Source organism: Dendropsophus ebraccatus, chromosome 9 (genome assembly GCF_027789765.1).
Source record: "Dendropsophus ebraccatus isolate aDenEbr1 chromosome 9, aDenEbr1.pat, whole genome shotgun sequence".
Taxonomy (NCBI): Eukaryota; Metazoa; Chordata; class Amphibia; order Anura; family Hylidae; genus Dendropsophus; species Dendropsophus ebraccatus.
The window spans coordinates 110243542-110257200 of NC_091462.1; the positions used below are offsets into that span (position 1 = coordinate 110243542).

General features: G+C 46.6%; 1 protein-coding gene across 5 annotated transcripts; it reads right to left on the reverse strand.

Moving 5' to 3' along the window:
- Positions 1-861: 861 nt before the first annotated feature.
- On the reverse strand, positions 862-8619 carry CCDC78 (coiled-coil domain containing 78). Of its 5 annotated transcripts, none has more exons than XM_069982190.1 (15): positions 8366-8619; positions 7553-7684; positions 7024-7110; positions 6437-6616; positions 6099-6257; positions 5791-5841; positions 5596-5684; positions 5444-5522; positions 5214-5339; positions 3827-4029; positions 3477-3651; positions 3359-3393; positions 3120-3195; positions 2036-2136; positions 862-1455 (listed from the first exon to the last, which is right to left on the reverse strand). In XM_069982190.1, exons 1-15 carry the CDS (start codon positions 8429-8431, stop codon positions 1332-1334), a joined length of 1683 nt encoding a protein of 560 aa, XP_069838291.1. In that variant the 5' UTR covers positions 8432-8619; the 3' UTR covers positions 862-1331. The 5 variants fall into 5 exon arrangements, with proteins under 5 accessions (XP_069838291.1, XP_069838287.1, XP_069838288.1 ...); XM_069982186.1 differs by having other exon boundaries at positions 6141-6257; positions 8366-8532; XM_069982187.1 differs by lacking the exon at positions 6099-6257 and having other exon boundaries at positions 8366-8532.
- Between the last annotated feature and the right edge of the window lie 5040 nt (positions 8620-13659).

Genomic DNA, 13659 nt, shown 5'->3' on the forward strand with positions numbered 1-13659 from the left:
GTAACAGTATATATATATATATATATATATATATATATATCGTTTTTAAAGTATTTTATTGGTATTTATATGATTAAAAAAAAAAACATTTCTGATTTTAACTTCTTTTTTTAAGTTCACTCAAATGTTACTAATATTTTTGGCACAAATAAACATCCCTGTAAGGTTCTGTACGTTTTGAAGAGTTTTCATATTCGATAGTTGGAATGTGATGGGATTGGGGATTTTTCTCTAAAATGAATGACAATCCTATGAGGCTGCCTGTGATTGTAGATGAGAAGTGATTACAGTGCAGGACCGTGCACTATAATATTTTTTTCTATATTGCTTTCACTTTCAGTTTGGTTTGTAGATTGCTGTAGGGAGAGGCCCTCGTCCGTGCTCCCACTATACATTAGGAGATGGAGCCTTCTGCTCTTCCACCATAGCTGTGACCCAGTGCTGTATAATGTAATGTGATCTGCTGGATGTCACACCGGCTATGGTAGCAGAGCAGGACGCCGGTTGGGAGCATGAACAGTGGCCGATCCCTGTACTGTAAGGAAGTTGAAACTGAGAGTGAAAATAATATAGGGAAATGATTATAGTGCACAGTCCTGCACTGTAATCACTTCTCATCTACATTTACAGGTACAGCCTTTATGAGAGGGCACCCAGCTTTCCCCGAAACAGAAAACATAACATAGAAGCTTTCTTTTTGCCATTTTAAAGGGGTTATCCAGGATTAGATAAAAATGTCCGCTTTCTTCCAGAAACAGCGTCTCTCCTGTCCTCAAGTTGGGTATGTGTTCTGCAGCTCAGTTCCATGAGTTGAGTTGTAATACCTTACGCAACCTGAGCACAGGGGTGGCGCTGTGAAAGTAGCTGTAAAGGTGAATTTTTATTTTTTTTAAATAATTTTGTTAACCAGAAAGTAAGACAATATAAGATGCTGCCCAGGCTCCTCCCCCTTGTTGAGGCTCCTCCCCTCCGTGCAGCCTTTTCATTGGAGGTCCTCTTGTATCTCTGGAGACTCAGTTGCTGGGATGTACAGCATCTCTCCATGGTCCCCCCCATGGTAAGTACAGCTGCAGTGTAAAGCATGGGGGAGAGCTGTATCTTGATTAGAGACCCCTCCCCTCCATGGTCAGTACAGCTGTGACCTGATGATAGGGTAATAAATATTACTATAATATAGTCCTGTAGAGGTATTAGTGGTTGTAGTGGGGTCCCCCTCCTCTGCCCCCCTGACTATAACACAGTCTGAGATCTCCCATAGGTCGTACAGCTTGACTGATGAAGTCTATGAAGAGTCCGATGTGCAGTACTGCTAAAAGCCTGTAGAGGGGGGATCACATCTCATGGCTGTTCCTCCTGGCAGCTCGATGGTGCAGTGACTGGGGAGTGTCAGCGCTGAAGGCTCTCTGACCGTCCGTGCCCAGAAGTTTCCGCAGTCGCATTATTTCTTGTTTATACCTGTGGAGGGAGATAGTCAGCTCCAAGTATCCAAGACCCCGCACTGTATAACATCACATTCTGTATTATACAGCTGCAGTCTCTGGAAACAGTCAGCAAGACCCCCCCCCCCCCCACACACACACACACAATATAACATCACATTCTGTATTATACAGCTGCAGTCTCTGGAAACAGTCAGCAAGACACCCCCCCCACACACACACACACACACACAATATAACATCACATTCTGTATTATATCGCACAGCTGCAGTCACTGAAAACAGTCAGCAAGACCCCCCCACACACCATATAACATCACATTCTGTATTATACCACAGAGCTGCAGTCACTGGAAACAGTCAGCAAGCTTGCAGGCAGGTACATTCTCCTATAATGTAGGGTGGGGCAGCCAATTATTTATCCAGATAGCAAGAAATGCTGGAGATGCTGTGAAGCCAACAGAATTGTGAATGCAGCTCTGGGCTATAATACATGCTGTTTTTGGCTTTCTAGATAGTTGAATGCTGCAGTTTCCCTTTGGTTGGATGTATATATATATATATATATATATATATATATATATAGCTTTCCTCACCTCCCTAAGTGCTTGTCCACATACTCCTGCAGCTCGGCCACCTGCTCCTCCGCCACCACTGCCCTCGCCAGCAGCTGACTCCTCTCCTTCTCCAGATCCTCCTATGGACCCAAGGGACAAAAAACAGTCAACTCTGCCACCCAGTGCACAGTGCACTGTATCTAATACACAACAGGTTGTGGGTGTAATATTCCACTTCACCATTAGATGGCAGCAGTCATCACTGTCACCCAGTGCACTGAATCTAAAACACTGCAGGTTGTGGGTGTAATATTCCATCTCACCATTAGATGGCAGCAGTCATCACTGTCACCCAGTGCACTGTATCTAGACAGGTTGTGGGTGTAATAATCCACCTCACCATTAGATGGCAGTAGTCATCACTGTCACCCAGTGCACTGTATCTAATACACGGCAGGTTGTGGGTGTAATACTCCATCTCACCATTAGATGGCAGTAGTCATCACTGTCACCCCCCAGTGCACTGTATCTAATACACGGCAGGTTGTGGGTGTAATACTCCATCTCACCATTAGATGGCAGTAGTCATCACTGTCATAGAAGCTATTAGAGATCACACTTATGTGGTGTAATATAGGGTTTTGTGCACACAGCTCTATTATGGATTATTCTATGTCACTGAGGTGCTGTAGTCTCTGGTACCACATGGTGGCGCTCTGAGTACCTACAGGCCTGTAATACATGTGCACAGTCCTAAGTGACTATGATTACAGGTTACAGGGATGCAGATGATCCAAGTGCAAAAGTGTGAGCTAAATTCTAAAGACAGGAAGTGGTGTATTCTCTCCAGTCTGACACAGTGCTCTCTGCTGCCACCTCTGTCCATGTCAGGAACTGCCCAGAGCAGGAGAGGTTTCCTATGGGGATTTGCTGCTGCTCTGGACAATTCCTGACATAGACAGAGGTTGCAGCAGAGAGCACTGTGTCATGCTGGAAAGAATACACCACTTCCTGCAGGACATACAGCAGCTGATAAGTATGGGAAGATGAGAGATTTTTAAATAAAAGCAAATTAAAAATCTATATAGGTTTCTGACACCAGCACAATGAGGCCTGCATATACCTGTGTGTTGTGGGTGAACTCTCTCAGCTGCTTCCTGATCTCGGCCCAGTTCTCCTCGCTCAGCTGGCTCCGCTGGCTGCAGGGCACAGGGACACATGTCACTCATTGTCGATAAAAGGTGCAGCTGCTGCCCATAACAGCGCCACATGTGTCTACAGGTTGTATGTGGTATTGCATCTTAGTGATGCAATACCACATTTTACTCTATGATTTTTACTCTTGCCCCGCCCCTTACTTACTGTTGATTGGATATCGTGTTGTCATTTATTCTTCTCTGTAAAAGACACAACAATGAATAATTCATATTAGCACGTAAGTAGCACGTAACTCCGCCCACAATACATCTGCTCCACCCACCTTCTCTTTAAGGTCCTGGATCTGAGACTCCAGCCGCGCTTTGTCCTCTCTCAGTCGGTTTAACTCCAGGGCGGACTGTGACTGTAGATCGGGGTCAGTGATGGAGAAGTGATGTTCGGGGGGCCCAGGGTCTACGTCATTGTTCCCCAGAGCCAAGATCTGCTCCCGCTGCATGCTGGGAATGGATGAGAATACTCATTACAGTGTGTGGGACTACAACTCCCAGGATAAACATAAAGCTGGGAAAGACGGGTTATAAGCCCCGGGGTCAGATTTAGTGACCACCCTGGGGCCCCCACTAGGATCCGTCCTCAGGGTCACATACACGCCCCCTCCCCCTGTGACATTACCGATAAGCGATCAGCAGGGTCTCGTGCTTCCTCATCAGGTTCTGCATCCTCTTCTTGTACTGACGCGTCGCTGTTGCCAGCTGCTCCTCCCGGGAGCGGTGAGAGGCCTTGATGTCGCTGAGCATGCTGTCCACATACTGCTTCATGCGGGACGCCTCCAGCTTACCCCCTGACCCATTCCTCAAATTCCCATCTACATAATCCTGTAAGGGAGCAGAGGGGAAATTATCCTATAACCCTTTACAATCACACATCCCACCATTACCCTACATCACTCACCATCATCCATTCCACCATAACCCTACATCACCCACCATCATCCTACATCACCCACCATCATCCATTCCACCATAACCCTACATCACCCACCATCATCCTACATCACCCACCACCATCCATTCCACCATTACCCTACATTCCACCATCATCCTACATCACCCACCATCATCCATTCCACCATAACCCTACATCACCCACCATCATCCTACATCACCCACCACCATCCATTCCACCATTACCCTACATTCCACCATCATCCTACATCACCCACCATCATCCATTCCACCATTACCCTACATCACCCACCATCATCCTACATCGCCCACCATTACCCTACATCACCCACCATCATCCTACATCGCCCACCATTACCCTACATCACCCACCATTACCCTACATCTCACCATTACCCTACATTCCTCCATTATTCTACATCCCACCATTACCGTACATCACCCATCTTCCATTCCACCATTACCCTACATTTCCCACCATTACCCTACACCTCCCACCACCATCCATTCCACCATTACCCTACATTCTACCATCATCCTACATCACCCACCATCATCCATTCCACCATTACCCTACATCACCCACCATCATCCTACATCGCCCACCATTACCCTACATCACCCACCATTACCCTACATTCCTCCATTATTCTACATCCCACCATTACCGTACATCACCCATCTTCCATTCCACCATTTCCCTACAACCCACCATTACCCTACATTTCCCACCATTACCCTACACCTCCCACCATATCCATTCCACCATTACCCTACAACCCACCATAATCCTACATCCAATCATCATCCAACATCTCCCACCATCATGCATTCCACCATTACCCTACAAACGACCATCATCCTCCATCTCACCATAATTCTGCAGTCCACTATCATCTCTCTCTCCTCCATCCCTCCTCCCACCAGCATCCATTCCACCATTACCTTACAAACTACCACAGTCCTACTTCTCCCACCATCATCCTTTGTCTCACCATAATCCTGCAGTCCATCATCATCTCTCCCTCCTCCATTATTCCCTATCTCACCATCCATCTTCCTCCCACCATCATCCCTCCTCTCCATCTCCTTACAGCTAGATCCTGGATATAGCGGTTCAGCCTGGAGCGATACTCTTCATTCAGCTCCTTCAGCTGCATCTGGAGACGAGAGTTTTCAGCCTCAATTTCCTTCAGCTGACTTTGAGATGTCAAGAGAACCTGAGAAGGAGACAGAGAAGAGTCTTCAGCTTCTCCCACCTTGGGCGATGGAGCAGACACAAGGACGGTACACATTATCCTGGCTCCTCAGATGGGTCACTCACCGCTGACTGCTCGGCCATCTTGTGCTGGGTGTTCCGGATGGCCCTCTTCGCCTCTTGGAGCTCCTTACCCATAGTGATCCTGTGGTTACACATCACATATCAGACAGACATCCTCTCACGTGGATCCTGGAGAGAACCTGACAACTACTTACACTCTCTCCTCTAACTTCTGCTGCTGGGTGTCATGGATCTTCTTCATGCTCTCAATCTCTTCCTTGATTTCATCCTGGTTCCCGAGAAGCTGCAAAGGTCCAAATATTGTCTGGTTAGAAGATACAGAGACCAAGCTAGATCATGGAGCAGGTGACATCTGTTATCATGTGACCAGGTGTGACATCATAACTTACGCTTCTTTCCAGTTTCTTTCGCTCATGCTCTGAGGCCACCAACTCTTCAGGCTGCAAAACCAAACAATTCCACAATTACAGGAATTCGAGAACCATCTGAACCGGTTGTACCAGTTTCTGTGAACACAGTTGAGTACAGCACTCAACCATTATCATAAGTCCTATAGAGAGTGAGTGGAATGGTGGCTAGGTGTACATGCTCCCACTCCATCCACTCAGGGTTTAGGGGACCCCCATTCCTGTGGCCCCACCTATCAGCTAGTTAACTTGGAATCTTTAAGGCACTGATGTGACTGTGTCGACCGTACTTTGATCTTACGCGCTGACAGGCGGTTGACCATAGCTCGCACCCTGTCCAGTTCCGCCGTGGCTTCGTTGACCAGAGCTCGAGACTGTGCGTAGGTGTCATTTTGGTCTCGGTTGACCAGATTGAGAAGCTCCATGCTCAACTCCTCGTTCTTAGCAACCTGTAAAGCAGATGAGAACGGGGAGTAAAGATGTTAGAAAAAGAAAGTTCCCGAATTCAGTGAACCATTGGGCGGCACAGTTGGCAGGGAATGTAACCCTATAGAGTTATTCCATGAGTTGTGATGTTCTTATTCATAAAGAAAAGAAGTGGGAGTAATGTAGCCTGTGAAGTTCTCACCTCGCGCTCATGCTCTTTGCTCAGTGCCAGGTAGTTACTCTTCAGTACTATGTATTCATCAGCCAGCTCCTTACGGTTGACCTCCACAGATCGGAAGCGTTCCTTCAGAGCCTCATGTTCTCCAGTTAACTTCTCCTTCTGAAGTTCCACAGTCATCAGCCGGTTCTCCAGCGCCAAGATCTACAAGGATCACAGAGTATAGTTATGAGGAACGTGGACCTTTTAGTGATCAGTGCCTCTGGCTTAGCTGCATTGTCTATCAGGGGCCTAAGGTTGTCTGAAATCTACCTCCTGTCTCATCAGCGGATTGGGTGCTCTGTCTTTCCCCTATGCTTTACACTGCAGCCCAACAGGAAGTCAGTACATAGAGAACTGAACTGTCTAAAGCCCCAATTACACGTGGCCATGTCCGGGAGCAAGCGAGTGCCAACCTGTTAGGTCAGTGCTCGCTTGCTCCTCATTCTCCGCTCGCTTTCGGTGCTATTACACGCGCCAACAGTGAGCGGATAAGCGGGTAAGTGCCGTAATGGCCGATAATGGGCCAAATATGGCCGATAATCGCTTTATGTAATAGGGCCCTAACTTACCGTGTTCTTGAGCTCGAATGTCTCGGCCTCGTAGTGCTCCCGGATCTTGTTGGTTTCAATCTGAAGTTCAATCAGTTCCTTAGAAATCTGTGAATAAGGAAGAAGTGTATAATAGGCGCAGATATATCAGAGATTTTTCGATATATTAGTGACCACAGTATCACCAGTCCACTACAAACCGCGCCTCATATCTCAGCTTTATGTGGGCTGTTACATGGGGAATAGGAATAGCATTTCTATCTGCTCCATTTCATCTTGTTCCAGAACATTTAAGGGTATAAACCCACACACCGTATACACAGCAAATACGCAGCATATGTGATGGTGAAGATTTGATGCTGTGTTCAGTTATTTAGATCTAATCTGCTGCGTATTTGCTGCGTATCGCAGCATTAAATACGCTACATATACGGTGTGTGGGTTTATACCCTAAAACAAAGTTCCGGCAGTTATGCAACATGTACAGTAAAGTTCTAGAACATCAGAGCATGAACCACCAAAGTTCTAGAGCGTACAGAACATGTTATACCTTCAGCTTCTCCTCCTCGCTGAGCACCAGTCTTGATGACAGATCTGTCTTGGACCCTGCAAGTTTCCCCAGCTTGTCCTGCAGTTCGGTCAGCTTGGCGTATAGTCTCTCGTTGCGATCCTGCAGCTGAACCTGAGAATTAGACCCTGGTCAACAGTACAGAACACAGCAGCACATATGGAGGTTCTTAGGTGGTCCATGCTGAAGTTACGGACCTTCCCTTATGTTAACCAAGATACAGAGCTAATATCTGGATGCGTAACGAATGGGTGAACGCTCATTCCATTTACGTTTCGGGAGATCAAGTTTTACTCAGTGATGGGGTTGGTATGGACTGCGAGAAAACTTTACAAGTAGAACTGTATGTATCCCACCCATATAGTAGACATAACTAGTCAAACCTGCAAAGACAACGCAATTCAAGGTCCATCCTGACCCTTAATATGAAAACCCTGAGATGTAATATGAAGCTCCCACCTACCAAGTGCCATACAGTGTCGGACTGGCCCACCAGAGCACCGGAGAATCCTCCGGTGGGCCCCAAGCTTTAGAACCTGCACAAACACTGACTGACTTGTTGTTTCTCACTGGGTCTTCATTGGTGGCCCCCAGGATCATATCCTCTGGTGGGCCCCAGATACCCCAGTCCGACACTGGTGCCATATATAATACAGGGGGAACTTCTACCTCCGCACCCCCTATAGCTCCTGGTTCAGTCCCTGTAGAACAGACACGACTAATCGATCACCCCCTGAGGAGACCCAGTTTTTATATCGTCAATGTTTGGCCAGAGATTACTTGTGATCTACTCACATTCTCGTTGTTCAGCTGCCGGACCTGTTCCTTTAGAGACATGTCACTGTCTTGAGAGGCGTCCATGGCTGTCACACAGTACAGAGAGTCCACTGATACAGAGCAATGCACCCGGGGCTGGATGTGTTTACAGCAGGGAGAGGGGTCACTATGGAGACCTGGCGAGCGTATAGGCGGCGACTCCCAAGTGATGGGGAGGGGAAGAGAAGGGTGACACAATGGAGGCACGCTGAGGTTATCCTGACTAAATATATATTATAATGATTGTTTAACCCAAAGCTGACCTGTCCAGACAGAGGAGGGGATAAGCAGCCTGGCAGTAGTCGCAAGCAGGAATTATTCATCACAATTACATTTAGTTCTCAGACGGAAAAATCTTCCATGTGAACATGCCCCAAGAGGATGTTTTTAGGATACACATATACCTGGAACCTGTATACACCCCCAATGAGGTGCTGTTGATTTCAGTAGGACAGAAACATGCCTTACTTCTGACTTTACATACAAGTGACTGGTCTTGTCACTCTGATATGTATCCCATTTAAAAAGGGTTATCTAGGATTACAAAAATAGCGCCACCCTTATCCTCAGGTTGTGTGTGGTATTACAACTTAGCTCCATTAATTTTAATTAAACTGAGATGCAATACCGCATCCAAACTGAAGACAGGAGTGGTGCTGTTTTCATTAAAAAGCAGCTATTTTTTTCTAATCGTAGATATCTGCTTTAGGGTAGCTTCACACATACCGTATCGCAGCGGATTTGATGGTGCAGATTCGTAGCAGATTTGATCTAAACAATTGAACACAGCATCAAATCTGCTGCAGATCCTGTACGTGTGAATGCACCCTTACAATAAAAACATGGCAAAAAAAAAAAAAAAAAAAAAGAGTCAAATACACTTTTAAAAAAATGACCGAAATTGGAAATACACAAGTAAAACGTGTGTATTTGTGATGCTGCTGGTTTCATTGTTTCTTGCGTTCTACGCTGTGTGAATGTGCTCTTATGTATACAGTGAGCTTTATGTGTGTGCAGAGGCTTTATGGTTACTAAGCAACAATAACTTCCTGTGATAACCAGAACAGGAAGTGGCTTGCCTTCCACACACTGAAGAGTATAAGTCTGTGGTCTCTGGTTACCTAGGAAACACAGTCACATGATTCTAGGAACAGCTGAGGGAGCACTTGGGAGAGGCTGTGTTGCTCAGCAACTGGTAAGCAGCCCACCAGAGATATTGAGTGTTTCTTGGCATTGGGCTCACAGGTCCCTTAACATTACATCATATGTGACTGATATCAGCCGCTCCTCTTATAATGCTCCAGCACTGATATATCCTCCTATTACATCATATGTGACTGATATCAGCTGCACCTCTTATAACGCTCCAGTACTGATATAACCTCCTATTACATCATATGCGACTGATATCAGCCGCTCCTCTTATAACACTCCAGCATTGATATAACCTCCTATAATGCTGCGTTTACACGTAACGATTATTGGCCCGATCGTACGATTAGCGATGTCTGATTTACGATTTTATTTTTATAACGATCAGCGTTTAGATGGTACGATATATCGTACGAAAATTCGCACTGCAATCGTTTTGCGATCGTTTAAGCCTATCTCACACATTGGTTAAATCGGCGAACGACTGTTCACACGGAACGATTTGCGAATTTTTTGCGTACGATGAACGACGATTTGATGACCTGATGAAAGATCAAAATGTACGATTTATCGTGCGTCGTTCGATCATTCGCTGCGTTTACGCGTACGATTATCATTCGAATCCGACCGTTATCGCGCAAATTCGCACGATAATCGTTACGTGTAAACGCAGCATAACATCATATGCGACTGATATCAGCCGCTCCTCTTATAACGCTCCAGCACTGATATAACCTCCTATTACATCATATGTGACTGATATCAGCCTCTCCTCTTATAACGCTCCAGCACTGATATAACCTCCTATTACATCATATGTGACTGATATCAGCCTCTCCTCTTATAACGCTCCAGTACTGATATAACCTCCTATTACATCATATGTGACTGATATCAGCCGCTCCTCTTATAACGCTCCAGCACTGATATAACCTCCTATTACATCATATGTGACTGATATCAGCCTCTCCTCTTATAACGCTCCAGCACTGATATAACCTCCTATTACATCATATGTGACTGATATCAGCCTCTCCTCTTATAACGCTCCAGCACTGATATAACCTCCTATTACATCATATGTGACTGATATCAGCCTCTCCTCTTATCACGTTATAAAGTATTTGATAAAATGTTCTATAGAGCGCTGCTCTGCTGGTAAACATAATAAACTTGTTATGCACAAGCCAAAAAGACAGAAATGGCTGCACATCGCACCTGCGGTTGACACGAAAGCTTATTCAGCTACATTTAAAACCAACATCAGAGGGAGCATGGTGCGCCTCTCCACAGGCGGCATATACAACCTCCAATTTTAGGACACTGAGGGACGCCCTAGAATCTCGCTTGGTAGCGTAAATGTATACTCGATTTCACTTTATGTTTAGTTACTCTACTTTTGTTCAGTTAAGCGATAAGTTAGTTCGCTGTATATTTTTGCTTAATTACTTTGTGATGAGGAAATGCATCATTTGTAAACCTCCGCTGTGACGGAAATGTTTCTTTCTTCTCCTCTCTTCACATTTTCAATAAAACGAATTTAAAAAAAAAAAAAAAACCAACATCAGAAGTTAGAATATCATTTGGCCAAACCATATTGCCTCATGTACCACGTGCAGGTCTTCTGATACACATGAGTCCCTAACCAAAAAACATTACTGTGCCGGTCAGCGACCACAATCCCCGCAAAGCGTGCGCAAGCAGAGAATCCCTCCTGTCTTTTCCCATTCTGTCTGCAGCAGCTATGGTGAGCACAATACCTCATCCAGACTTGTGCTGTTTGGGGGCGACCTTCTCCGCCGGCGGAGCTGACCGGGTTCTGGTGTGGTGTTTTCAGGTCTGGTTCTGTGATATGGCCCCCGTTCCCTGGCTGTGCACGCCTGCGGGGATGGTGGTCGCTGACCGGCACGGTATGGACTTAGGGGGGCATTTATTAAGTCCGGCGTTTTTTGCTCCGGCGCTACGGGGATTTATGTAGAGGCGGACTGCCTCTACATAAATCCCGTGCGCACCGCCGAAAACCTACGCCAGCTGAGGACTGGAGTAGGTTTTCGGCGTACATTTGGGCGGAACGGATGGTAAATTGCGCGGACTCTGAGTCCGCGACCTCCGTTCCGCCCACTACACGCCCCCTTTCCGCCCCTCTGGCGTACTCGGTGGAAAGTGCCGATTTGCGAATATTTTATTTGCAGATCGGCCATTTGTGTATAAAAAAATACGCAAATCGGCACTTTGCGCCGAAAATCATCCGTTCGCCAGATGATACATGTGGCCCTTAGTGTAGGGACCCATGTGTATCAGATACCTGCACGCGGTACATGGGGCAGTGTGGCTTGATCAATTCATACACAAAATTCTGATGTGTTTTTTATTTTGCCTAGGGGCACTAGTATCAGCCACAGGTGTGAGGTGCAGCGCTCTTTTTCTTCCCTGAACCTTATAATAAACATGTTATGCTTACTTCTCTGCGCTCCCCTGGTGTCCTGATGCAGCCTCTCCAGTGTCCTCCAGTGATTACAGCTCCGCTACTTTGGAGACAATCTCATCTTGGGAGTGACAGCCTCCTCAGCCAATCACTAGCTGTGATGGGACAGCCCCACGGCCAGTGATTGGCTGAGCAGCTTGTCACTGCCAAGACGAGTTCAGGACACTGTGGGAACGTAGAGAGGTAAGCATAACATGTTTATTAAGTTTACCAGCAGAGCAGCATTATATAAAAAAAATTAAATTTCAACCCCTTTAAGGCCCCATATACCTTCAACAACTGATGTCTGTTGTTATCTTTGCCATCAGTTCCCCCTATACACAAGTACATTTGGCATGGCCGAACGTTGCCGTGTTCTCTATGGGGAGTGGCTGCCTGTGTCTGGATGGTGGACAAGGAAACTTAGGGAACTTCTTGAGGGATCTCCTGGTGTCTGTCTGGGGCAAGCAGAGTCTGTTCACCATGGGGGACATGGTGTACTCAGGCGCCCACTTCTCCTGGCCAGGCTTTGTGCAGGAATTCTTCGCCTCCTCGTTAGTGGGGCTTCAGCCCATGTGTGTCCACTCATAACCATTGCCCCCCAACATCTCCTAACAGATCAGTCTGGATGGGGACAATTCATTCTCTCAGCCCAGTCCTGCCCCTCTTGGGTCACTGGCGCTGGCTAAGCAGCCGGTGACTGTGACTGACGGGGACAGGGGCGTAGCAAGCACCCAGAAGGCGGTCCATGTTGGGGGCGGTCTGGGGGGCGTGGAAAGAGGCTAATAAAAGTAACTGGCAGGAAGTGGCAGAACACCACACCAGCATGACAGGCATAGGTTAAACAGCTTTCCCACCCACCCTCCCTAATGTTTTTCTGTGGAAGAAGTTTATTTGTTTGTATGTGTTTATTTACTGTTTTATTACTGTTGTCACAGCTTGGCGCTGGGGGGGACCTTGCAGAGGAGGAAGGAGAAGCATCGGCGAGGCACCTGGCAGAACAACTAAGACATGCCCACCGCCGGAGCGGTGGCCTGGCATTCCGGTGTCCTCGCCAGGAAGGCCACAGCGCAAGGTCCTATCCTCACATTAAACAAATACATGTTTTAAAGTTTAAAATAGTTTTTAAGAAAATTAAAAAAGCTGTGGCCTACCCCCACGCATTTAAAAAAACAAACAGTTGTCAGTGTGTAATTAGTAGCATAAATTGGGATTACTGCATTTCAGAGGCAAGATAGCCAAGGTGCAATGGGATGCCGGCAGTCCATAGGCTGTCAACTGGGCAAATGGAGACATGTCTAGCCATTACTGTTGATCGAACTGTTTGAGAAAAGTTAAGTTCGAGTCAAACATCTCAATTTTCTCGAACCGAACTGAACATTTTTACTGTTCGTTCGAGTTAGCGTTCGAGCGCCTTTTTTTGCCAGCCAATCAGTGCAGAGCAGAAAGGTCATTGCTGAGGTGTAGGGACATTATTGACTGCTAAAATCACATGACCATGTGACATAAAAGTCACTGTGCCCTGTTCTGGGTGCTATTTTCTCCCACCGCCACCAACACGGCTGGCACCTTCTCCTACCACCAGCGTGACCTGTACGCTGTTGAGCTGACTGTCCGGCAGCCAGCCTTCTGTGTACCAGGTGTTGGAGCATAGAAA